General features: G+C 40.6%; 2 protein-coding genes across 5 annotated transcripts in view; one reads left to right on the forward strand and one right to left on the reverse strand.

The window, feature by feature from the left end:
• Positions 1 to 1,999: 1,999 nt before the first annotated feature.
• Positions 2,000 to 5,823, reverse strand: LOC124125976. Its single transcript, XM_046489398.2, has 4 exons — positions 5,723 to 5,823; positions 3,832 to 3,959; positions 2,976 to 3,137; positions 2,000 to 2,488 (listed from the first exon to the last, which is right to left on the reverse strand). Exons 2-4 carry the CDS (start codon positions 3,950 to 3,952, stop codon positions 2,265 to 2,267), a joined length of 507 nt encoding a protein of 168 aa, XP_046345354.2. The 5' UTR covers positions 3,953 to 3,959; positions 5,723 to 5,823; the 3' UTR covers positions 2,000 to 2,264.
• Positions 5,824 to 5,888: 65 nt separating this feature from the next.
• Positions 5,889 to 27,954, forward strand: part of LOC124125966 — a 55,974-nt gene continuing 33,908 nt past the window's right edge. For 3 of the 4 annotated variants that reach the window (XM_046489385.2, XM_048388481.1, XM_046489388.2), the window contains exons 1-7: positions 5,889 to 6,016; positions 8,457 to 8,533; positions 9,325 to 9,439; positions 15,358 to 15,400; positions 19,603 to 19,672; positions 19,953 to 20,232; positions 26,547 to 26,687. In XM_046489385.2, the coding sequence (XP_046345341.1) occupies positions 9,337 to 9,439; positions 15,358 to 15,400; positions 19,603 to 19,672; positions 19,953 to 20,232; positions 26,547 to 26,687 (637 nt within the window). In that variant the 5' untranslated portion in view covers positions 5,889 to 6,016; positions 8,457 to 8,533; positions 9,325 to 9,336. The remainder of the gene's footprint in view (positions 6,017 to 8,456; positions 8,534 to 9,324; positions 9,440 to 15,357; positions 15,401 to 19,602; positions 19,673 to 19,952; positions 20,233 to 26,546; positions 26,688 to 27,954) is intronic. The other variant, XM_046489386.2, reaches the window with a different exon arrangement.

Below are 27,954 nucleotides of genomic sequence, written 5' to 3' on the forward strand. Positions count from 1 at the left end.
TATGATGAGGAAGTCTGCTGAGACCGACATACATTCAACCCTGGCGCGTATCGTCTGTTATATAGTCATTCAACAAAGTTTGTATCGTCTGTTATATGGTCATTCAACAAAGTTTGTATCGTCTGTTATATAGTCATTCAACAAAGTTTGCATCGTCTGTAACATACAGACATTCAACAAAGTTTGTATCGTCTGTTACATACAGACATTCAACAATGGGCGTTTCGTCTGTTATGTACATTTATGCAACACCGGGCTCATCGACTGTTATATACAGTCATTCGACACTAGGCTGGTTCAAAATAAACTAGTTTATGAAATTCAATGCAAAACACATGTATAATACATCCTTAGATATATGTTAAACTTGAAATAATTCGGGAGTATACACACAACGTCAACTTGGTTTAATGATTGTGTTGAATATTTTCATGACTCTTGGAAAAATGGTATGGGGCCTTATGGAATGCGATCTCAGAGAACGGCTTACTGTGCGTGATGTTGCAATAGATGACACTACTGTTCTGCCTGAAAAGCCGCCATGGCTGCTTGAACCGCCATCAGTTTATCTTGATGTCCTGGAGCAGGTAAATAAATGTGAGCCAGCACCTCGAGTTAAAGCTACAGCTGAGGAACATATCCGAAGTTTACAGTGGTTAAATGCCATGCAGATTTACACTGATGGCTCTAAGTGCCCAGTGTCTGGTCGTGTTGGTGCTGATATATTCATCTTTAGTGAAAAGAGAAAACTTTCTATCCGATTGGCTGATCACTTATCAGTATTTTCTGCTGAACTAGGAGCAATCATTGAAGCATTGCGTTGGATTATTTTTTTAAGGCCTGTTTCAGCGGTAATTTTCAGTGACTCTGTCAGTGCATAACAAGCAATTCGGGTAGGTTCTTCCTCGGCGAGGCAGGACTTGATCAACATCATTCCTTTATAATGACTTAAGTAAAGATCTGTAAGATGTTGAATTTTCATGGATCCCTGCTCATGTTGGATCACTTGGAAATGAGAAAGCTGATAAATTGGCAAAAGCTGCATTAGAATTTGATGAATCCGAACAGGATGAAACAATTTAACCTTCTCCTGCAAAGTTAGGCACCGTCAGTATGACCCATGCTAAAACAAAATGGCAGCAGAGATGGGCATCATCCATAAAAGGACGTCATCTCTCTGGCATCGATCCTTTTATCACATAATTACACATGTCTAGCAATAATCGGAGAGAGGAGGTTCTCTTAACCAGACTTCGTCTTGGGCATTGTGGTCTTGGTGCTTATCTAAATGTTATTAATAAAGACATTTCTGCACATTGTACAGTGTGTAATCAGCTTGATAATGTAGCTCAATTTTTATTGTATTGCCAAAAGTATGTTAATCAGCGTAAGGCAATGGTGGAGTCTCTAACAGTTCTCAATACTGACTTCTCATTGTCTGGTACTTTATGTTCTAGGAATATTTTTCACCGTGACGTTCAGAATGTCATTCTCGCTTATATTAAAGCGTGTGGCAGTTTTGATACTTTATAAAATATCTAGGTACTTGGCAAACCTTTATTATGGGCAAGGTATAAATGGGCCTAGTTGCCCGAACACCTATAAAACTTTTTAATGATCAATCAATCAATCAACTTCCTTCTCGCGCTATACATAATGTAATGTAGACATCACTGTTGACATGGTGACGTTTGGATGGGTAGTGACGTCACACTCCAGCACTGCTAACGTCATATGCACATTGTTATCTTGTCCGTCGGCCTCTCTCCACTCAAGAGTTGCTACTCCTGTAGCCTACTCAGGAATTCTCAATAAAGACAATATTACATGTGTGTGTGTGTGTGTGTGTGTTGTGTGTGTGTTGTGTGTTGTGTGTTGTGTGTGTGTGTGTGTGTGTTTTACGGAATCAACGCAAGGAAATATTCCAGGAAAAAGATAGCAATGTACATCCACATCCACCACGTGAAGATTGCGTGAACAATAACACGGACACAAAAACAAAACTAAAACATATATTTATTAATCTTTGAACAGGAAGAATTAACATGAAACGACACGAGTTTTCCGGCGCCACTTTCCCGGCCTTTACAAATAATGTTCGGTTAACAATTTAGTTTGCGAATTTCCACAGGATTCAAATATGAAACACTATTAAGTAAGCTCCAAAAGTATGTTGACATGATCTAACAAAAAAACAAAATATAGAGGTAACAGATTGCATGGGAACGGGAACTACCAACGAAACTCTACCTCTGTGCATCCATCTACGCAAATATCTCATCTCCGGAGAACAGGCTAAATTGCCTCTCTTTGTTCACGTGACATGTTGAACACGGTAACAGAGGTGTACCGGCTAGTCTCGACTTCGCAACCTTTGCCCTTTTGTAAGTCGGCGATGTCTTATTGGTCACGCGACGTGGCTCACCCGGGGTGGCCGGCGCTTGCCCTCTTGGTGTATAAGGAACGACCTGCTCGGCAAAACTTGTGACTGTAACGAAGGAAACTTTAGTTATTACACAGGACGACCTCTGCATGAATTTAAGTTATCAACTAACTCCTATCATACCTGATAAATCAAATGGAGAAGTGCTGGTGCGGCGAGGCCACATGTTGGCTGTATCAGGGTCTACTGCAGACTCATACACTGTCCCTTATTTAAAGCTATGGCTATTGGTAAACTTTTAAACTTGATTTCCGAATTTAATAATTGAAATGTGAAAAAGCAGTGATTATTTTATTCCGCCGACCAGAAATAAGTAAAAACAAATAAAAATGTCTGGCCTCAGAAAGAATAACACTTATATACAGAGGCCCCACAGTGTCTTCTTCACTCTAGAACCGTTCCAGAATTCCATATTTACGCACTCTCATTCATTCTTTTGGGCATACCTGCGTAATTCTTCAAAATGGTTTAGCTGCAATCCTCATGATGTCTTTTTAATAATTCAAACGTTACAGGGGAATGTTTGACTTACATAATTCTATATCAGGCACCTGTCTGCATCCCTGCACCCGGCTTACGTGCAGGTACGTGCACCTGCTGTCAGCACCCAAGCCGCCGCCCCTCTGGGTATAGTAGACTCTTCTTCCCGAGGGACTGGTCGGTGTTGAGGGGACCAGGAGTTCACTCTTATAACCTGAAAAGAAAACATTATCGAAAATAGCAGTAGCATCCAAATTGAATGACATGTATTTGAACACATTGGCTGCGCGACACAGAATTCTGGGAGGGTGGTTTGAGGGATGGGTGCACCTGGGGACCACAAGTAAACACACAACTTCAGTATGTTTCAAAAACAGGTTCACACTCCTCTCCGCCGGCTGGACGTTCAAGTAGCCTAGTGGTTAAAGCTTTCACTCGTCACGCCGAAGATTCGATTCCGCGTGAAGCCCATTTTCTGGTGTCCCCCGCCGTGATATTGCTGGCATATTGCTAAAAGCGACGTAAAACCATACTCACTCACTCTCCGCCAGTTCATTGTCACTGCAGGCAGAAGATGTGGGAGGGAGACGGACAGATACATCAATATAGTAGATAAAATCGGTGTACCAATCAAACTGCAGGAATTGACAACTTATAGATAGATATTATTACTTCAAACTTTTTGTTTTTGGATAGGTCACATATTATTCCCTGTAAGGCTTTAAACCTAGCTTTGTGGGAAAGCGGTGAGTACCAACGCTAGGCGAAGATACTGCTTGACTAGGCTCCGTGTACAATTCCATCAACGTCTATATAAAATGCGACTCCCACCCCAAATTCAATGACATCTTGACATATCTGGAGTAAAAGTTCATATTGATCTGCTATATTTTTGTGGGTTCACCAACTTATGTCGGGGCTGTTTCCCCAGTGTACGTCTGGAACCCTGGCATCAGATGGGTCTGGTCTGGGGCAGCTGGGGGTGGAGGGCACATGCTGGCAGTCAAGGGACTCGCACACTGCGTTCATGGTCTACCTGTGCACAGGGAAAGAAAACTCGGATGTACAAATCGGCACTATGACATCTAGTCAACCATTCAAAACCCCAACATGTTTCTACAAATACCACAACCTAAGTGTTTATCAGTTTAGACATTGATAGTGAATACATACCTCTGAATAACGGATACATGATCAATTGTTATTAATGGGCAATTTTGATCTCACCTGAACCGAAGTTGTGGCGTCATTGTCACCCGTCGTAACATTTAAGGTTTAGCTCTAGATTAACTGTATTTTCGGCATATCCCCTGAAACCGGTATGGACAAAAGAAGCTGACATTTTGTGCAAATGATCTCAGAAATGGTATCTATCAAATTTGCTAGCATAATTTGATCCAATATAGAAATAGCCATAATGAAAATGCCATTGCTTATCCAGCCATTTTGCCTATGAAACTTGAAATGTAGTAGGTATGTGGTATGCATATTATGTCATATGGCATATTTTGATATGTTACTCTACAATGGCCTTTTAATATGAAATATTCATGCTCTTCTGTTTGTTCGAAACCTCTGTTATATTCTGGTTTGCATATTCTTGTTTTCCTGTTTATTACTACTTTCAAGCTTAGATTTGCAAATGTTTCAGAAAAATTTAAGTGAGCTACAAAGTCACCTCAAGTTGTTTTATTTTATTATTGCTGTGATCTAAAAGGTAATATTGAGCATCGGTAGCTTCAGGGGTGTCGGCTTTACAGTTTGAGCAAAGCGTATTTAAGAAGAATTTCGGTATACAGAAATGTACCTTGACCAAAATCAGCATTCAGAATGGTACCTGGAATCCATAACCGAGGACTAGTCTATATTCCTCAAACCGGAACCGATTCATGTTGTACTTCAGTTCGCTAGCTGATTACCTGTGCATGCTATATATATTATCAGAGGACAAGAGTTGGACAGATGACTTTACGAGCACGGTGTAGGCTCGTTTTAAGATAGTGCTCTGGAACAGTATCACTGTTCTGATTTAGATGACAACCCCCCCCCCCCCCCCCCCCCGCGCGCCTCCACTTAGTCACCACTTAGTAGATCTACCAAGTTTGGATGAAAAACTTCCTCGGTTTTCAAGTTATGCTCCGGAAACAAAATTGGCCTTGGGGCGGACAGCTGGACAAACGTACAGACAGACCAGATGATGACAAACAAAATAAATAATACTGTAATCCACCCCACTTGCCGAATTGCTCTTGTCCTTCTCATCTTAATTAAATATACTTACCGAATTATTTATTTCTATAATAATTAATCCTGCAAAAGAAATACTATAATATCTACTTACCGTATTTTTTAAATACTAAATTCACAAAAGAGCCTGCCAAAGAAACAAAGAAAAGAAAATTTCAATTTAATAAATGTGTCGTCGAATTCGCTCAGGTTTGTGTTTAAAAGTTGGGAGTGGCTACGAATTTCTTACAAGGATTGGTGACATTGATTAGACTTCTGATATCTATCCCCCCCCCCCCCCCCCCAAGATCTATGTTCATTTCAATGAAACGCCTAAATATTGATAAGAAACCATATTTTTTGTAAAACATACCCAAATCACCATGTCACTACTGATTAGTGTATTATGTTTACTGTTTGCTTGCCAATCCAATTTCAAATTTATTTTGGTAATAAATAACACGATCTGTTCACAGATGGACATGCCGCTTCCAGGGGCACGCCTATATTCCGATAAGACTGCATGTTAATAATATTAGGTATTAAGTCAATAAAGACCACAACAAAACTCACTTGTAAAATGTCGTGACTTATAGGTCAAGCACATGTTTGAGTTTTCATTGCGGCAATAACAAAAAGTCGTCTGCTTCAAGGCCAATAAGATTGCACGTTACTCCTTGTATCATCGATTGACCAATCATATCGCTCCTACCGAAAAGTTCGTAAGCATTTCCGTTCAAAACAAACATGGAGTCGTGTATTACAAAATTACACTGTTTCTTCATGTAGCTGCCCCTGAGAAATGATAGCATCCTATCTTTTCTAAGACTAGTAACAACAACCAGTGAATGTGTCACAGCAATTAGTGTAAGTATATTTAGGCGATAACAAAGTTATTCCTCAAGAGTACTAATTTTGCCAGTAGACAGATAGGCCTAATCAATCTCCCGAGTAATCAGCTGCTGATGGATCACGGGCGCCCGTATCGTGTCCCTCGATTATCTCGTGTCATATCTCCAGTCAGTTCATAATGGAAAGGAAACATAATAATACACAAATGGAGTGATTGAATAAATGTTGTTTATATCTCAGCAATAGTCAACCCATATCATGGTGTCCTGTAAACTTAGTGTAGGCTACTGACTTTGTCACTGGTCAGGCAAACCAGTGGTGGAGCACCTTTAGAACACAGTACCACAACTTCTCATGAGGACGATCTCTGCCTTGGTCACATGTCTCAGAGAAAAGCAACCAGTTTGTGCAAGAATCAGTCGGACGCGACCTCGTGACCTTCAGATTGTTAGCCAGCTATCCGACTGAGCTACGTCCACACGGTAAAACTTAGTGCAAATTTACCTAGTCATGCCTAAAACGTTATGGAACTGAACGAAAAGAGTCGAATAGGTGACAGACACTTACGAAGGTTACGGGTAGGCATGGTGTCTCATGACTTTAGTCCACGGACACTTACGAATGATCCCGATTGCCATTTGGCACACTCGTCCCATTCTGTAATCTACAAGATATGGACTGGTGAGGAATGAGCTGATATGGCGCGAACTGAAAACGACTCCAGGCGTCAGACGTCAAACTCGCGAGTATGCATGAATGATATGGTATTTAATAATTCATCAGGTGATTTTTGTGACAGAGAAGTGTGGTAGGAAACACTGTAAGGATGATGTGGATAATAGTAAGGAAAGAGGGAGGAATAAGCATAGCTAGTGACAACACAATGCAGCGTTAGAAATTGGCATTAGTCATGTAGTCCTTGCCAAACTCCCCAACAGTTAAGGTATCATAAGGACTAGTAGAAATTTGCCATTTTTAAGGGTTTTGCTATATGTTATCATTATAAGGACCAGTGGACTAAATATGTGAGTTTCTACCCCTGCAAGGGTGAGTTCGCTTTTGAATCAGTATTGAAAAAATGTAGCCGACAAAAGTGGCTTGTGTGAATGTTCCAGGACAGTTTCCAGTATCCAAAATATTTTACACAAAACCATCTCATCCTTTTTACTTGACATTTTTGTGTGAAGAATATTAGGAGCCGCTATATAATCTATAATAGCCACTAAACGGGTACCTAACCCTAATGATCGTAAAAGGGTGATTGATCGTAAAGGGGATCCAAGGGCTAAGGATAGAGTTCGGAGTAACCTACCCTAACACTAACGACATTTGGATGTGTTCAGTGCCAATATACTATCCCTAATAATCTGCATTCTTGTGCATAATAATGAAAATTAATGAACAGAAAAAATAATATATGTATATTAGTTCCAATTTATAACCATTTTATCCACTTGAATTACGAGAAAAACGAAATATAAAATATATAAAAAATATAAGTGTTTTCATAAACTATTGCTTTTTCTAAAATGCGCTTCCACAGGCTATATTTAGTAAACAAATATTCAAAACTCTCAACACCACTGGACGTATTCAGTTACATTGCGTGTAGAGATGATAGATCACTGGGAGGAGCTTATGCACACTAGATGACCCCTGACGTAACAAGGCATTGTTTCGCCGGTGTGACTGGCAACGAAATGCTACAAATTACGTCATAGGGTATTTTCAGGTGTTTGAAAAGTTTGTGGTACTGTATTCTAAAGGTATAAAGGTACCAGTGGTGGTTGATAACGTGAGCAACAACATAAAAATGCTTGTGCCGGCTGGAAAAGGTTTTTAAATACACAAACTCCATGGGACTGCTGAAATTTCTTCGTTATACAAAATGTTTTACAACCATTGTCTGCCATTTTGGATTTCCCCAACTATTCATGTAGCCTGCAACCTCGGGGTATCGCAGTACTTATTATGTACGCTAAGCGGAACAAAATGCACTCACTAACCTTTATGATTATTCGTGTTCTCTATATCAGATGTCATTTATTTTATCTAACAATGCAAATTTTACTGATAAAAGTTCATTATTTACATTAGTAGTGCCGAGTAAAAGCCGGGCCTCGCTCTCAGTTTGCCAAGGGAGAGAACTCTATAGTATCGTGGTACAGGGAAAAGTTGTCCGAATTGGACAAAAACAGGACTTAATTCTACTGACCACTAAGTATGATGATGCCAGTTTTCAGTGATTTGTCCAGACAAGTGCAAAGACAGCACAAGTAAACAATGGTCTAGTAAACAAAAGCTTAGGAAAGTTAGATTGAATATCTATCTGCCATTATTATTGAAAGAATTGAATGTGTAGGGATTCAAATTGAACATGTACAAGAGATTTTGCATGTATCTAGTCCTCAAGTTCACATCAACTAAGTACTTCATTTGTTTTTTTCATAATTAGTTGCCAAATTACTGGTACTTTGACAATCCAAGAAAGAAATATTAGCAGCTGCAGTGACAGAATTCAGGAGAAAGCATGTGAGTAGACTCATGATATATATCATGGAAACTGTTTTTTTGGCCTATGGGTATACAAGATTCTTATGGTTGAGAGAATATGTCCATAATACACTTCAAATTTCAAAACAGCAGAAAACTTCAAAATTCAAACCCCAGAAATTAACTAGTCAAAGTATGGCATTTATAATACATGTATCCATACTCTGGCAACTCAAGTTCGTTTCATGGAGTCAATGGTGGTAATCTGAGTTGTGCTAGCAACCGATCACTTCAAACACGATTTCACCGAAATTAATGTCAACAATATTAAATGAAATTTGCATAAAATTAATAAAACATATTTCAAACATAAGTTCAGATATACAATGAACATGTTTTTGTAACCAGATAGTATAATAATGGGATTGAATTGCATACTTCAGTTCGGATTTGTTTTTCGGACTAGTATTTTCGGTGTTATCTGCTCGCGGTGATCAAGTCATCATGTTTTTTTAGATGGGCAAAAATAACATGTCAGTGTAAAATTTGAGCTTATTAAAAATGTAAGTTTTTGAAACCTTGTGCTACCGCATGCTATGACCAAGTTAGCGCTATATTAAAGGCTACATCGTGTTAGCGCTATATTAAAGGGTACTTCGTGTTGTGAACAATAGTTAAGGCAAGATGCTGAAAACACTGATGGAAAAGAGGAAAAAAACACCTTGTCTTGTTCCTTCACTGATTTTCAGTTTTGATGCATTAATTATGACGATATTGCGTCAGTGATGCAGAAACGCAGCCTAGATCTAACCCTGTTAATCCATGTAAAGTTTCAGCCATCCATGATGAATAACAACTTTCCTACTGTGAAAACCTATTCAACAAAATGGAAGCGGTCTTACAAGCTATATCATGAGAAAGACGGGCTATTTGACAGAGTACAAGGCAAGTTGATGTCTGTGTGTCTGAGCAGCAGTCTGTAATATTCATTATCAACATGTGATTATTGATATAATGTAACAAATCAGGCGTGATACCATGTACACATTAACAAGTTAATTCCATCATATTGGTGAAGTTATTCTTTTTACATTGAGAACTGCAATCGTGGGATGAAAAATTAATTCAGAGTAATTCCTACAAGTCCCATACCTCTATTACATCATTGCCATTGTCCTGTATTTTGTCATCACACCATAAAAATCTTTTAGATTTTCCACAGAAATCTTCTTCATTGTCAGCTGACCTCAATTAGTTGTGTGAGTAATAGTTTTCTTCCACCACTGTGGCAGGCAGGAAAACCTCACTTCGCTCTGGTGTGTGATGGAGTCAGCATCTCAAAATAAAGTCTGAGTATATCTAGCACACTTGGTAGTTTTTCACACCAATAGTTAATCACTGGTAATTTCAATTAACCTCATAAGATTCTAAAGATTATTGAATTTGGGTGATTATGTTAAAGGGGCACTGATCTAAAGCAATTCCCCAGGACTGGTTGTTGCCTTTGTTATTGTTTTTTCCTGTTAGTACCCGGATGATATAGCAGAAACCTAGACTAGTTCGCGACCTCTGCTGCGACATTCGTAAACGCATTTTTCATTTTTATTTATAGTATCAGGGCGTATGGTCACATTGATCAACAAAATGAAATATAGAAATAATAAGGAAATGTAGGTCTCTTTGTGGGTAGCATCGGTAATGGTGACAAAGTCACTTGCTTGGTAATTGTGCGATTTTCATTTCACTATTTTGACTTGCATCACAAAGTAAATATTTCTCCTGAACATTGCTTATTTTATCGTGTTTATATTTTTACAGTCAAAATGTGCAAAATTTTTACTTATTAAATTTATTAAATGCCTGAATATTCAGTTATTTTACAAATTGTCTGAAAAATATATCCATCTGTATTATTATGACAACGAATTCCAAACATTTTTATGTTTAATATCATTAATGAAAAGTACATTTCTATATTGTTTGGCTTCTAATCCTACATAATAATCTATTTTGATGTTTTTAGGCCCTTTTGATCGTCTTAATCAATTTTAGTCACTCTGTAAAAGAAATGGACAGATTTTTCAGTCAAAATGACTGAAATATTTACACATTTTATAAATTGCCTGAGAGAATCACATTCTCAAATTGACTGTATTATAATCACGCTTACAAAGAAAAGACTTGTGAAAACAACGTATATCGCGCATCGAAGGATTTCCCAACCAAGACGTAGAAGAACAAGAATGAATCTGTCCAATGCTACAGCAAATGAAGGAAAACAAAATGCAAATATCATAATTACAACCTACCAAGTTTATGTGTATAATTTTAGGCATCTTCCTTGTTCGAGGAATGTATCCGTGAATATCCACACAAACAATCAATGTGTTTTCTGTTAATCCTTTGATGACTAGTAACGATCCGTTGATTTACAAAAACGTAAATCAACTGATCATTCATCTCTTGCTGGGCTGCCATGTGCATATTACATAACACACATTTCACCTGACTTCAAACTCGTATTTAGATTGCATAATTACCCCAGACACAAGAAATGCCTAATGGGAACCTTTGCCATGTATTCTGAGTGGTGCTACCTCTAATTATACCTGTAATAAATTCATTTACTGAGCATCAAGTGAATGACAACAAATACACAAGTGTAGGGTTATACCAGAAAACATGGATGACAACAACGGAGTCGTAATTGGATTATGACGCAATCCGAAATCCGAAATTCCGAAATCCGAAAATGCTTTCACTGCATGGATACTTTTTTATTATTAAACTATAACAATCAGGGGTATTTCCAAATGATGACATCCGATGAGTTCCGCTGTTCTTTTTGTCTGTTTGTTTAGGCTGAAGAAATTAATTAACATGCGCCCTTTGTCGAAATCTTTATAGATCACGGTTAACCAATCAGTGTTCAAAAATGGGTAAAACAAATATTGCCTCCAAGTATATTTAGCTGTTCTTGCAGACGGTAGCCCAGTCTTTTGTCACGCTCAGTTGCGTTGCGTATCATCCGGGTACTCACGGGGAAAAAACAATAACAAAGGCAACAACCAGTCCCGGGGAATCGCTTTAGATCAGTGCCCCTTTAACAATGAGCATACAATCAACGTATTATCGGTTAACCCTTTGAACAAAGTATGTTGTTTTTACAACGGCACTTCACGCCATGATATGAGTGTATTCCCTTTGCTTTAGGAAACCTACACATGTAAACACTTACTTTTGACATATCCACTGTGCAAGATAACAGTGATTAATTAATCAACATAATTTCGGTTAATCCTTTTATCATGGTGTAACATTTATACTAAGTTATCCTATAATAATTAGATCCACATCAAGTGCTTTTATGAGTTATCATGGTGTAATATTTATACATCATTTCATATAATAGTTTAGCAAGTAATACTTGTCATCAGGTAAAGTGCACATATAAAATATCAGTAGTTTCAGTTATAGCTTTTTAGACAGATGCTAGCCTAAGGTAATGGGAGCGCATCTCCTAGACATACTATTCAATAAAACAAGAGTTACGTCTACATAGTTTAATTGATTTGAAGCATTTAGATAAATGCTAGCCTAAGGTATCAAGATCCCATCTCCCAGACAAAAGATATGTCTACGTAGTCTTATAGATTACCTTGAACTATTTTATTTAAGTAATCTGTCATCACCTATATCAGAATAACATTCAGCAATTACTCCAATTTAGACTCATTAAGGATTAGCCTCCATACAAGCTCGTTTATAGGGCATTAAGGATTAGCCCCCCATACAAGCTCGTCTATAGTGCATGAAGGATTAGCCCCAACACAAGCTCGTCTATAGTGTCACCATAATCTCTTTCAAAACATCCAGTAAATATGTCAACAAGATTAGTGCCAGTCCAACAGGATTAACAGGATTAAGTATTCCCCTCTGTCTAGCCATTCATTTAGCATAGGGCACAACCAATCGTGTATCAACCAATCATATCCCTTTTTATTGTTCAAATTTTTGTTAAATACATACTGTAGCAAAGTTTTAGCAGAGAAGGGGTCAGTCACTCTACCCAAGCAGATCTCTCTCCCACAGCCCAGAGGGTTATACTGACTCTCTGTGGCACCCTCAGTTATTTTTCTAAGATATTGTAACTTGCTCATTGTTAATTGTTCTTGTAAATAAAATTGTGATTAGTCTCCTGTGACCCTCTATGTAGACGTAACTCTTGTTTTATTGAATAGTATGTCTAGGAGATGCGCTCCCATTACCTTAGGCTAGCATCTGTCTAAAAAGCTATAACTGAAACTACTGATATTTTATATGTGCATTTTACCTGATGACAAGTATTACTTGCTTAACTCTTATATGAAATGATGTATAAATATTACACCATGATAACTCATAAAAGCACTTGATGTGGATCTAATTATTATAGGATAACTAAGTATAAATGTTACACCATGATACAGGTACCAGGTCTCATGAGATCTGCAAGTACAGGGTCTCAGGAGACGTGCAAGTACCGGGTCTAAGGAGATCTGCAAGTACCGGGTCTAAGGAGATCTGCAAGTACCGGGTCTAAGGAGATCTGCAAGCACAGGGTCTCATGAGACCTGTATGTACTGGGTCTCATAAGATCTGGAAGTACAGGGTCTTGGGAGACCTGCATGTACAGGGTCTCGGGAGATCTGCAAATACAGGGTCTTGGGAGACCTGCAAGCACAGGGTCTCAGGAGACCTGCAAGTACAGGGTCTCATAAGACCTGCAAGTACAGGGTCTCGGGAGCCCTGCAAGTACAGGGTCCTTGGAGACCTGCAAGGTAAGGGCTCCGGGAGATCTGCAAGTACAGGGTCTCGGGAGCCCTGCAAGTACAGGGTCATGGGAGACCTGCAAGGTAAGGGCTCCGGGAGATCTGCAAGGTAAGGGCTCCGGGAGACCTGCAAGTACAGTTTCATGGGAGACCTGCAAGGTAAGGGCTACGGGAGACCTGCAAGGTAAGGGCTCCGGGAGACCTGCAAGTACTGGGTCCCGGGAGCCCTGCACGCAACCTACTGCAGGTCTAGAAATGCTCTTTGCCCGCTCAATGAGAGATGTCCTATGTGCTCCTCCCTATCTGAGGCTTCGGTTGGCAAGATGGTGGATGCTTTGGAGAAGAAGAAGAAGCTGAAAGGGACATTTGTAGGAATGTTCGGAAAACCATTCAAATAGATGCGTGTTAAGCAATGTGATCATGATTTCCATGTTAATTCTCCATGTTGTTGTGATTGTCTGGGAAATTCCTACGACGGGGAAACACCCCATTTTTCTATCTGCATCACAACTGAGTTCTTTGTCAGATTTAAGTTAACTGTTGTAGCTATGTGTGATCTGCAACATGTATAAGGCAGTTTAAAAATGTATCTTATCTTTGAACATATTTGTTAAAATTAATTCTAGCTAAGAGCATTTCGAAAATCTAGACCCTGGTTTCACGGGTGATACAGAAGAAATCACAACTAAGAATTCCTTTAGGAACCAAGCGGACTTAGACACTATGCTATACCTCCTCTGAACAAAACAGTGGATCATCCGGATAGATTTCTATGTCCTGTACATGCACTAGAACAATTATCTGGCAGCAACAGAGACTCAAGACACAGAAGACTTCCCTTTATTTCCTGCAAAACAGCTTCTGATGAAGACAACAAAAGCTACAGAGGCAGGATGGCTATAGACCATTGTGACTGAAAGTTTCTGTCATGCACAACTTTCCACTCCAGTGTTAGGAGAGCCCATGGAATCCGAGCATTGTCCACCAGCTCAGCACCATGGAAGGCTGTTTCCACAGACCAAGAGGTGTCTAGTTGCCAGTGGAAATCTCACAACACATTCACAAATGTTTACTAAGTGATGTTCCATCGGATTGATGATTGCCCTCAGCAGCCTCAGCTTTGTAAGATGAGTTAACCTTGTGATCATTTGTCTGCTGTGTGTAGGGCAGATCATGGGTTAACGGCTGAAATCACATGATAAAATCTAGAGTGATGATTAAGTCCACTAGAAATGATGTCATAACAGGAAGTGACATCACAAGAACCTGGGTGAAGAAAAATGTTGTTTCAATCTTCAGTCTACCTTTTTCAGGACCCATTGCCGCTGTCATGTGACAGATCATGACGTCACAACCAATTCACACTCCAGCGCGTGTTCTACTGGGAAGATGTGCTTTGTTTTGCTCCTCAAACAAATGTACAAAATATTTAGATTTTGCTAAAATTACAACAGCTGGACAGTAATTCAGTGGAATAATCAAGTATTGGACCGCTCAGAGGTTATGTTCTGATTATATTTCATGGCGGCTTGAGAGTTTATGCTATGATCTCTTTATAACTAAGGATTTGCTGTCATCAGCCCTAGTATAACGAGATGTCAGGACCTACCTGTGCCTACTCCGGCAATAATGTAATAGAGGTAGGGTATTTGCAGGAATTATCAAACAATAGTAACAGGAGTAATCCCAGCCACCTTCCCCAATGATCTACATCTAGTTGGATGCGGGATATCGGGAAAGGAGTGAGACTTCCACCTGTACAGTGGTGGAGGAAACTATTATCCACAACTAATTAAGATCAGCTGACAGGATGATGGCAATGATGTATAAGAAGTAGCTTTTTTCAGAATTATAAACAATGATAACTAATGTTTGATATCTCATATTTCACGTACTTGACTCAACAATTATACAGACAATAATTTTGACAAGAAAGTAAGATTGTTATCCTGTTTGTTGATGTCAGATTCATTATTTGGAGCGCAAGACATTCAGTAGATTACTCGTTTGTCACAGGATTTTCAGTAATGATTCTAGCATGTCACTTTTCAGCAAAAACAAGGAAAGATGCCGGACACAGAGATAACGCAAACAGGTAGAGGAACCATTCAGCAACAACAACAACCGCCAACCGAGTGCGCTTTGAGCCACAAACAAATACCATAACCTATTACACATCATAGTGCTGAATGCATTCAGGTGATAGAGGTTACTGTATACAAACCTGTGAACCCAATCGAGGTGAACCAGTCGTGTTTGTTTGTTTGTTTGTTGTTTAACGCCGCACTCAGCAATATTCCAGCAAATGACGGCGGTCTGTAAATAATTGAGTCTTGACTAGACAATCCACTGATTGACATCATGAGCATCGATCCACGCAATTGGGATATGATGACATGCATCAACCAAGTCAGCGCGCCTGACCACCCGATCCCGTTAGTTGTCTCTTACAACAAACAATGTCACCTTTTACAGCAAGCACTGATCTTCACGGGTCTCACAGGAGTGAAACATTCGGAGCACTTGCAAAGACTTTGACCTTATGGTTGATTGTTGTATGTATTTCGCCTCTTGGAGACTGAACAAAATTCATTCAAGGTCAGAGTTTGCCTGTTTTTGAAAGAATGGTAATCATGTTTTTTAATTTTTTTATTTATATAGCTTGATCGGAAAACAAGCCTGTGGCTTACTTAATTTGCTAATTTGCCTAAGACATGATTGGCTTCCAGTGGAACATTTGAGCACAAACAGTTGGATCTGGAGCAGGTTTGTCGCTTTGGTCAGTAATAATGATGACCCAAACACTTTAAAACCTGGTTCAGCTAAGGGCCACAACTCTGCACAGTGAATTGCTGTACCCAGCTGAATATAATATAATATATAATATAACTAATAAGCTTTCTTTAGTAGCAAAAGCAGTAATTGACTCTTGAGGGTACACAAGATTGTCGGTAGAACATCAGGGGTGAAGCTGTGATGTGCTCGCTGTTTACTTATGGCACAGAGGTCCTTATGTAATACTCAGTCATTGCATGAAACTCGTTCGAATGCTGCTTAATTCAGTAACATGGCTTAATTTATTTTATGACAGGTTTTCTACCGATGTCTGAAATCTGACTTTATCAAAGGGGTGGTATAAAGTAGAATTATTGACTCTTCGGTATCAAGTGTGTAGACATTGCTTTGTATACACTGTAGATGTTGCTTTGTAGACACTGTAGATATTGCTTTGTAAACACTGTAGACATTGCTTTGTAGACACTGTAGACATCACTTTGTGAGACTGTAGATGTTGCTTTGTAGACACTAGATATTGGTTTATAGACACTGTAGACATTGCTTTGTGAGACTGTAGACATTGCTTTGTAGACACTGGAGACATGGCTTTGTAGACACTGTAGACACTGCTTTGTAGACAATGTAGACATTGCTTTGTAGACAATGTAGACATTGCTTTGTAGACACTGTAGACATTGCTTTGTAGACACTGGAGACATTTCTTTGTAGACACTGTAGACATTGCTATGTGACACTGTAGATGTTGCTTTGTAGACACAAAATGTTGCTTTATAGACACTGTAGACATTGCTTTTTAGACACTGTAGACATTGTTTTGTAGACACTGTATACATCACTTTGTAGACACTGTAGAAGTTGCTTTGTAGACACTGTAGACATTGCTTTGTAGACACTGTAGATGTTGCTTTGTAGACACTGTAGACATTGCTTTGTAGACACTGTAGACATTGCTTTTTAGACACTGTAGACATTGTTTTGTAGACACTGTATACATCACTTTGTAGACACTGTAGAAGTTGCTTTGTAGACACTGTAGACATTGCTTTGTAGACACTGTAGATGTTGCTTTGTAGACACTGTAGACATGGCTTTGTAGACACTGTAGACATTGCTATGTGACACTGTAGACATTGCTTTGTAGACACTGTAGACATTGCTTTGTAGACACTGTAGACATCACTTTGTAGACACTGTAGAAGTTGCTTTGTAGACACTGTAGACATTGCTTTGTGAGACTGTAGATATTGCTTTTTTAGACACAAGATATTGCTTTGTAAACACTGGAGACATTGCTTTGTAGACACTGTAGACAATGCTTTGTAGACACTGTAGGCATTGCTTTGTAGACACTGTAGACATTGCTTTGTAGACACTGGAGACATGGCTTTGTAGACACTATAGACATTTCTTTGTAGACACTGTAGACATTGCTATGTGACACTGTAGATGTTGCTTTGTAGACACAAGATGTTGCTTTATAGACACTGTAGACATTGCTTTTTAGACACTGTAGACATTGTTTTGTAGACACTGTATACATCACTTTGTAGACACTGTAGAAGTTGCTTTGTAGACACTGTAGACATTGCTTTGTAGACACTGTAGACATTGCTTTGTAGACACTGTAGACATTGCTTTTTAGACACTGTAGACATTGTTTTGTAGACACTGTATGCATCACTTTGTAGACACTGTAGAAGTTGCTTTGTAGACACTGTAGATGTTGCTTTGTAGACACTGTAGACATTGCTTTGTAGACACTGTAGACATTGCTTTTTAGACACTGTAGACATTGTTTTGTAGACACTGTATACATCACTTTGTAGACACTGTAGAAGTTGCTTTGTAGACACTGTAGACATTGCTTTGTAGACACTGTAGATGTTGCTTTGTAGACACTGTAGACATTGCTTTGTAGACACTGTAGACATTGCTTTGTAGACACTGTAGACATCACTTTGTAGACACTGTAGAAGTTGCTTTGTAGACACTGTAGACATTGCTTTGTGAGACTGTAGATATTGCTTTTTTAGACACAAGATATTGCTTTGTAAACACTGGAGACATTGCTTTGTAGACACTGTAGACAATGCTTTGTAGACACTGTAGACATTGCTTTGTAGACAATGTAGACATTGCTTTGTAGACACTGTAGACATTGCTTTGTAGACACTGTAGACGTTGCTTTGTAGACACTGTAGATGTTGCTTTGTAGACACTGTAGACATTGCTTTGTAGACACTGTAGACATTGCTATGTAAACACTGTAGACATTGCTATGTAGACACTGTAGACATTGCTATGTAGACACTGTAGATGTTGCTATGTAGACACTGTAGACATTGCTTTGTAGACACTGTAGACATCACTTTGTAGACACTGTAGAAGTTGCTTTGTAGACACTGTAGACATTGCTTTGTGAGACTGTAGATATTGCTTTTTTAGACACAAGATATTGCTTTGTAAACACTGGAGACATTGCTTTGTAGACACTGTAGACAATGCTTTGTAGACACTGTAGACATTGCTTTGTAGACAATGTAGACATTGCTTTGTAGACACTGTAGACATTGCTTTGTAGACACTGGAGACATTGCTTTGTAGACACTATAGACATCGCTTTGTAGACACTGTAGACATCGCTTTGTAGACACTGAAGACATCGCTTTGTAGACACTGTAGACATTGCTTTGTAGACACTGTAGACGTTGCTTTGTAGACACTGTAGATGTTGCTTTGTAGACACTGTAGACATTGCTTTGTAGACACTGTAGACATTGCTATGTAGACACTGTAGACATTGCTATGTAGACACTGTAGACATTGCTATGTAGACACTGTAGATGTTGCTATGTAGACACTGTAGATGTTGCTATGTAGACACTGTAGACATTGCTTTGTAGACACTGTAGATGTTGCTATGTAGACACTAGATATTGCTTTGTAGACACTGTAGACATCACTTTGTAGACACTGTAGACATCACTTTGTAGACACTGTAGACATCACTTTGTAGACACTGTAGAAGTTGCTTTGTAGACACTGTAGACATTGCTTTGTAGACACTGTAGACATTGCTTTGTAGACACTCCTTTGTAGACACTGTCGACATTGCTTTGTAGACACTCCCTTGTAGACACTGTCAACATTGCTTTGTAGCCACTGTAGACATTGCTTTGTAGACACTGTAGACATTGCTTTGTAGACACTGTCAACATTGCTTTGTAGCCACTGTAGACAATGCTTTGTAGACACTGTAGACATTGCTTTGTAGACACAAGATGTTGCTTTGTAGACACTGTAGACATTGCTTTGTAGACACTCCTTTGTAGACACTGTCGACATTGCTTTGTAGACACTGTAGACATTGCTTTGTAGACACTGTCAACATTGCTTTGTAGACACTGTAGACATTGCTTTGTAGACACTGTAGATGTTGCTTTGTAGACACTGTAGATGTTCTCAAGAATATGAACTTAAACAATGTTTCTGTTTCAGTGATGCTGCAGAGAAGATTGATGACAAGCAAATCCAGCAACGCCCTGCCTCAAAGAGCTCTGCCACTCGGGTACAATGACTCCACAACTGTTCTGTTTCTCTAGGGAATCTGCTTTGTTTTCTTTTGATGTACTACTTTCCTTCCATCTAAAACATAACTTTCTTCATTGCCTATTGTCAGATTACATATATGACAATAGCATTGGGCAAGTTTTATACATCTGCAATTTGAGAGTAAGCCAGGATGTTTGTCTCATTTACACAATTGTAAGTAATCGTATTGAAGCTAGACACATATATCTTCAACCATGCAATAATGGCTTCAAGTTTTGGACCATTTTTCATTCCAGCAACCTGTTCAGAAGTCACTCAAGAGAATCGCGAAGTTGCAGACCCTTACTCCGTCATCTTCCAGAGCCAGCCCTAGACCTCCCAGCATAAGGTCAAGACCACCCACCACCACTGCCGTCTCGAGACCACCCACCTCCATTGCTGTCTCGAGACCACCCGCCTCCATAGCTGTCTCGAGACCACCCACCACCACGGCTGTCTCGATCCCAACTCACAGCCCACAGAAAGTTCTGTGCACAGAAATGCTGCTCCGATACCGTCCGGAACATGCTGAGAAAGGTGAAGCCATAGGATTCCAGTAGCTCATTGTACAAAGTATTCCATCAGCTCATAGTATGAAGTATTCCAGCAGTTCATTGTACAAAATCTTCCAGCAGCTCATAGTATGAAGTATTCCATCTGCTCATAGTATGAAGTATTCTATCAGCTCATAGTATGAAGTATTCCATTACCTCATAGTATGAAGTATTCCATCAGCTCATAGTATGAAGTATTCCAGCAGCTCATAGTATGAAGTATTCCAGTACCTCATAGTATGAAGTATTCCATCAGCTCATAGTATGAAGTATTCCAGTAGCTCATTGTACAAAGTATTCCATCAGCTCATAGTATGAAGTATTCCAGTACCTCATAGTATGAAGTATTCCAGTAGTTCATTGTACAAAATCTTCCATCAGCTCAAAGTATGAAGTATTCTATCAGCTCATAGTGTGAAGTATTCCAGTACCTCATAGTATGAAGTATTCCATCAGCTCATAGTATGAAGTATTCCATCAGCTCATAGTATGAAGTATTCCATCAGCTCATAGTATGAAGTATTCCAGTACCTCATAGTATGAAGTATTCCAGTACCTCATAGTATGAAGTATTCCAGTAGTTCATTGTACAAAATCTTCCATCAGCTCATAGTATGAAGTATTCTATCAGCTCATAGTATGAAGTATTCCAGTACCTCATAGTATGAAGTATTCCAGTACCTCATAGTATGAAGTATTCCAGCAGCTCATAGTATGAAGTATTCCAGTACCTCATAGTATGAAGTATTCCAGCAGCTCATAGTATGAAGTATTCCAGTACCTCATAGTATGAAGTATTCCAGTAGTTCATTGTACAAAATCTTCCACCAGCTCATAGTATGAAGTATTCTATCAGCTCATAGTATGAAGTATTCCAGCAGCTCATAGTATGAAGTATTCCAGTACCTCATAGTATGAAGTATTCCAGCAGTTCATAGTATGAAGTATTCCAGCAGCTCAAGAAAGTATAAAATCTGCTTGCATCTATTTTTCACTTATGCTGCATTACTCCCTAATGCATTCACTGCTTACCTTACGACAACTAGAAGGACAGCACAACAGCGATGGTCCTGGGTGAAGAAATAAAGTTGTTGTTCTGAAGTCCCTTTTACTGACCACCGCCGCTGTCCTGTGACCTTGATGACACCTAAGGTCACCTTCTTCACATCACTGCTTGTCGCACTACAGCAAGGACGTGTCCCAGCGGAGCTCTCCTTTTGGATTTATTTAGACCTTCAGTTTTCATCTACAATTCTAAATTTGATCTGCGATTGGTGATGTATTCTTTTCATATTACTTTCACCATGCTGTGTAGTTTTATGTGAATTAATTAGGCATAAAAAGACTCTGTCTTTTTCCCTGCCACATATTTGTTGTTCGTCGCCATTTTGAGTTGTGTTACAATTGTTTGCCTGCCAAGGTAGTCAATTCGTTTACAATTCTCAGCTACGTATATATAACATATTCTTGTGTTCTTAAATACTACTGGCTTTGGCGTAACAGTGAGTTGCGTATATATACATTATTGTATACACTTTCAACTCATTAAATATATGTTTGCTGATAAATTAATACCAATTCTATGTCTTTCTTCCAGTCCCACTTCATCAACAATTCTTTAATTGTGTAACTTTGCGTAATGTTTGCGAAGTGTACTAATTATCGTGGAAAAAATCTTACAAAGATTATCATCCACGTTGGTTGGCTTGCACGCAGATGTGCTCGCCAGACTCTTAATGTAAATAGCCTTGGTTTACATTGAGTTGCGTATGTAAAAATATTGTATACACTTTCAACTCGTATTTTTGCCGATAGATTATTGTTCAATCCTATTGCATTCTTCTAGAACCAATTTATCAACAATGGTTTAATTGCATGACTTATGTTTGCGCGTTGTACATATTGTCGTGGAAAAAATCACCCAAAGATCTTTATCCACATTCCTCGGCATGCACGTTGATGTGCTTGCAAATTCTAAATGTAATTTTTGTGTAAATCTCTCTCCAACGAGTTTTACAATATAAGAGCAGGTTACTCACAATCATATTTTGCAGCAATCCCGTCGAGAGACGAGATGAACGTCACAATTGCTGAATAGCGAAGAACATGGTTCAGTCATTACCACCCAACTGTTATCATCAGCGGGTAATATGATGCCCGTACCTGTGACTGCAGAAGTGCACCCTCCACCGAAATCAACAATGCCGGAGGATTTTGTGAGTATCGTAACTGCTCCTAATTTTCATCCAGATCTGCTAAATCTGCAACGCATTATGCCGGCGCCAGCACCAGCGTCTCAAGACGCTTTGATGGGGGTAGCGCAGACGCAGGCCAATGCAGCTTCTGTCTACCAGTCAAGGCCTCAACCAAAGCGCTTACAGTGTACTTGGTTACGCAACCGGCACATGATCAGCTTAGCGATGTTCCAACAACTTTGGTACAAGTTTTAGCGCCTACACCTGCGCCTAACGTATACCAAATGCCTAATGTGCTCTTTGGTACAGCGTACATCGCTGGGCAGCACTTGTATGCCAGCGGGTACGGGCAGGTCATCAAAGCCTTCTGATAGAGGAGGCACTTAGTGCAAGTACCCGATTGGGTAGCAGACCATCTTGTGTCAGTGGCGCCCTCCCCTGGTAACGGGGTAACTTAGAGGGACACCACAAGGTCATTGGAGGAAGACTTCTCCAAACTTACATTTGCTCCGTCATTTAAGCCACCAACATCGGCAATGCTTGCGCTGGATCAGGATCTATCATCAGAGGTTAACCCTATCCGATTAGATCACTTCCAAACTATGGTGTTTTTCCTACAGCGTCAGATTGACCTCAGGAAAATTCATCTTGAGGCCGCCCTGGTGGAGATTACCATCACACGCAGACTTTAGAGTTTTTCCAACTATGACTCTGATTTTAAGGGCAGGCTGCTATGTCAACCTCGGCCATCTACTCCCTTGTTCAATTAACAGATCGCATACATGCACGCCTAGTTCCCAAAATGCTTGGAATGACACTGAGCTCAAGACTCTAGAGCATGTCTCTTTCAGTTTATCCCAGCAGGCTGGCAGAAGCAAGTCTCAAGGATGATTACGTACTCATTGTACTACATCACGGTTTCTGTCTACATGTAGAGGTAACCCTACCGTTGACCACAGTTCGATTTGGAGACATACTGTTGGTGAAAAGTAGCTGTGGAGTTGGATCACAACCCAGTCTTAACACCGGGGTTTCACATCTCACATCTGCCTGGTACCCATGACAAGATGAGAATCATCCACAATCTCTCCATGTTCAACGAACGTTATCTGAAGTGTTCACATTATTGCCGCCTCACCACGTTGAAACCTCTCATAATCAACATCAATACGTTTGATCCTTGATCAGTCTTGACTATCCATCCCAACTGTAGACTCCTCAGGTCCAGTTCAATGGGGTTCACTTCCAATGGGTAGTGTTCCCATTTGGCATTTCAGTGACCCTATGGCTATTTACAGGAGTAATGAAGCCAATAACTGCGTATCTGCACCTGACAAAAACTTGGTTCGAGTCGTAGATAGAAGACTACTGTGTCATCAACACACGCCAACATTAGTACGCTACCAGGAATTCACCAGGCAGACGGCTACTATATCAACTGGGATGGATAATCAACAAGGCGAAGTCAGAGTTATCTCCTTCCTATCGGCTTCAGTTCATAGGAGGCCTGTTCCAGACAGACCAGGATCTCCTATCTGTACCGAGGGACAGATGGTGCAAGCTTCTACGCCTCTTATCATCTGCTCTACACCAACCATGCACGCTTCGCCAAGGGTTGCTAGGGTTACTCCCCTCGGCACAGGACTTAACTAGCATGGGTCGCTCACAACTGCGCCCAATTCAACGTTTCCTGAACCCTTACATCAGGCATCAGGATCCAGTCAAGGCCATCACTCTACCGGCTCAACTATGTCTATTGGTGGACGGTAGAGTTGAATGGAGGAGTCTCTTTATTCGGGTTATCCCCGAATCTACACTTGTTCGTGGATGCCTCCCTTCAGGGGTTGGGTGCTCACTTGCAGGACCAGGCAACCACAGGGCTATGGTCTGGCGCTCAGCGAAAGTGGCACATAAAAAACTTGGAGTTTGAAGCTTTAATTCTGGCCATATCTCATTGTCAGAATCAACTATAGTCAGCCCAGCTCGCAATATCCACAGACAACAGGACTGGTGTGTGGGATCAGGGAACAATGCACTCCCACTCTCTACTTCAACAGACATTCAGATTTTTTCATCTAGTGTATCGGCTGCAACTACAGTTCACAGTTCAGCACATCCCTGGATGTGGAAACATTCTGGCCGATGCTTTATCGCATCCAGACAGGGTGGCCCCCACTGAGTGGAAACTTCACATAGAAGCATTTCAGTTGCTGCTTCAGAAGTTCGGGCAACCAAACATTGACTTGTTTGCTACTTGCCTAGACCACCAACTCATTACGTTTGTCTCCCCATTACCAGATCCCGCAGACTTGGGCGGTGGACACGTTCAGCATCCCTTCTGAAGGGCTAAAAGCGTACGCTTTTCCGCCACAAGTTTTACTTCCCAAGGTGATACAGGGGATCAATGATACAAGGTATCTTGCTCTCACTTTGGTCACGTCCTGGTGGCTGGCGAGAGGGTGGTTTGTCAAGCTCAGAAGGATCTAGTAGAAGACGATCCACTACCCCTCCCACAGTGGTCCAACCTACTCATCCACCCTCACAGCAAATTGCCTCACCCACCCTCAGACAGTTTGCGTCTGCACGCATGGTTTGTCTTTAAAGGCGTTTAAGTGCGAAGGGCTATTTGGCACGGGCAGCAAAGCTATAGCTTCAGTTCATCGTTCCTCTCCCAGAGGACTAAACGATGAGGATCATTTGAGACTTTTTGAGACATGTACTTCAAGGTTTGGGAGGACCCCCTTCGAGCCCCTCTACGCATCCTCATTTTATGACCTCACTGAGGAAACAATCATTTCTCTTGGCATAAGCTATGGCGGCACGGGTGAGCGAACTACATCCGATCGACACCATCCGGGTCCGCTTTGAGCATGGGACACATTGAGGGGTACATCTCGGGTTATGCTGGGATTTTATTGTTATAATCAACTACCAGGCCAACTCGACCGTTCCTTCACCATCCCACCAATATCGACTATTGTGGGAGCTGTAGATGAAGGTGAATTTCTCCTGGGCTTGGTGCGAACAGTTCCAGTTTACATCCGCCACTCCAAGACTAGGCGTTGTTTCAGGATGCGGTTATTTATACCTGTGTATACTACGTCCACGACCACTAAAGTTAGTTGCAATACCATATCCATATGGTTACGCGCAGTCATCCTTCAGGCTTATGAGATCGCAAAACGGAATCCGCCGAGAACGAATTACCCTCATGATTTCAGGGTGTTAGCCTTCACCATGGCTCTACACTGCAATTGATCTATTAGAACAATCACGGAAATATGAGACAGGCAGTGATTTGAAGAAGGTGACTTTAGGTGTCATCAAGGTCACAGGACAGCGGCGGTGGTCAGTAAAAGGGACTTCAGAACAACAACTTTATTTCTTCATCCAGGACCATCGCTGTTGTGCTGTCCTCCTAGTCGTCATAAGGTAAGCAGTGAATGCATTAGGGAGTAATGAAGGATAAGTATACAAATGTAAAAAATATTTAGATTTCACTAACATTCAATGGAAAGATCAATGTAGTTGTGCATTGTAAAGTGATCTGGTGTCCTTATGAAGCTGACTTCAGGTACATCTAGTCGACCTAGTGGTGTTGTGGTACCTTTTGTCATTTCCGCTACGTACTTAATGAAGACCTAACGCACTTAACATTGGAATACACGGTGTGATACATGTCACATTTATTTGCATGTAATCAAAGACATTAATAAATTCATTCATACTCAGTTGTATATACATGGTCAACAATGTGCTATGAAATTTACAATTTTGTCTGCAACACGGGAAATAAATAAATCCTAACATGAACAAACAATACATTGTTTATACTATATACATGTACATCAAGTAACTGTAAGAAACAAGTGTGAGGCCGTGCATGCGCAATGAGCAAGAGAGAGCAATTCAAAATAGTACCACCCCTTGCACAGTCATTTAACACTCTTGCCTCGGGAAGATGGGAAATCATTGTCATTTTAGGCTGAGAAAATCTTTTTAGATTTTCTGTAATTTCCGCTGTTTATCATTCTGCATACAGATTGAATGAGATGCCTTTTCTTGGTGACAGGTGTAGACTATATCCTTCATGTTTCTACAGCGTACTGTAAGAATGACTCATACATCCATGCCTGGCTGCGGGGAGTGGAGGAGGCGACTGTCGGGGAGAGAGAAGGGCAGCACAGCCAAGACAGCGAGTCAAGCATCGAACTGCTCCGGGATACCCAGGTGGAACACACAGGTAGGTATCCCACTGCTCCGGTGGAACACACAGGTAGGTATCCCATTGCTCCGGGATACCCAGGTGGAACACACAGGTAGGTATCCCACTGCTCCGGTGGAACACACAGGTAGGTATCCCATTGCTCCGGGATACCCAGGTGGAACACACAGGTAGGTATCCCACTGCTCCGGTGGAACACACAGGTAGGTATCCCATTGCTCCAGGATACACAGGTGTAACACACAGGTAGGTATCCCATTGCTCCGGTGGAACACACAGGTAGGTATCCCATTGCTCCAGGATACACAGGTGTAACACACAGGTAGGTATCCCATTGCTCCAGGATACCCAGGTGGAACACACAGGTAGGTATCCCATTGCTCCAGGATACACAGGTGTAACACACAGGTAGGTATCCCATTGCTCCGGTGGAACACACAGGTAGGTATCCCATTGCTCCCTGGTGGAACACACAGGTAGGTATCCCATTGCTCCCTGGTGGAACACACAGGTAGGTATCCCATTGCTCCCTGGTGGAACACACAGGTAGGTAACCCATTGCTCCCTGGTTGAACACACAGGTAGGTATCCTATTGCTCCCTGGTGGAACACACAGGTAGGTATCCTATTGCTCTGGCACATAGAGCAATTAATTCTTATGTAGCCAACAGGGCTTGTTGCTTTCAAAAGTAAATGGCCCATCTCCAAACTAACTGGCCTAAAACTAAACGTTGGAGGCCACGGCTGAGGGGCCTCCGACAATGTTAGAACTCCTCACCCCTTTAACGTCTTTTCCTGCATTCTGAGATAAAATCTTGGCTTCTATTTGCCTCAGTTTGTGGCAATTTATGAGCAAATATAGATGTTGTTGTACAGAACATTACAGAATGGGCAGCCAGTTGTGTCATTCTACCAAGATGATCTTTGAGTTAACCATTCACACAACCTCATGCCATCTAAATATTTTCTCATCACAATTACATGATTCACGAGCAGACTAGCCTGACGGGCCATCGACTTTCTGTTTCAGCAAGCCTTTCGTAGTTTTAACTGGCCACAGGCCAACGGGCCAGCAGTTAAATCGACCACTGTGCCCCTATTCAGTGATGTATGTAGACTAGATGTGCCCAGACTGTGGATTTTCGCCTGCCTTTAGAGAAGTACGTAGACAAGATGGTTCCTAGACTGTGGAGGGTCACCTCCTCTTGGAGAAGTACGTTGACTAGATATAGGCCCAGACTGTGGAGGGTCACCTCCTCTTGGAGAAGTACGTTGACTAGATATA

This window comes from Haliotis rufescens, unplaced genomic scaffold (assembly GCF_023055435.1).
Source record: "Haliotis rufescens isolate VD_foot unplaced genomic scaffold, xgHalRufe1.0.p SCAF_72, whole genome shotgun sequence".
In the NCBI taxonomy this organism is placed as follows: domain Eukaryota; kingdom Metazoa; phylum Mollusca; class Gastropoda; order Lepetellida; family Haliotidae; genus Haliotis; species Haliotis rufescens.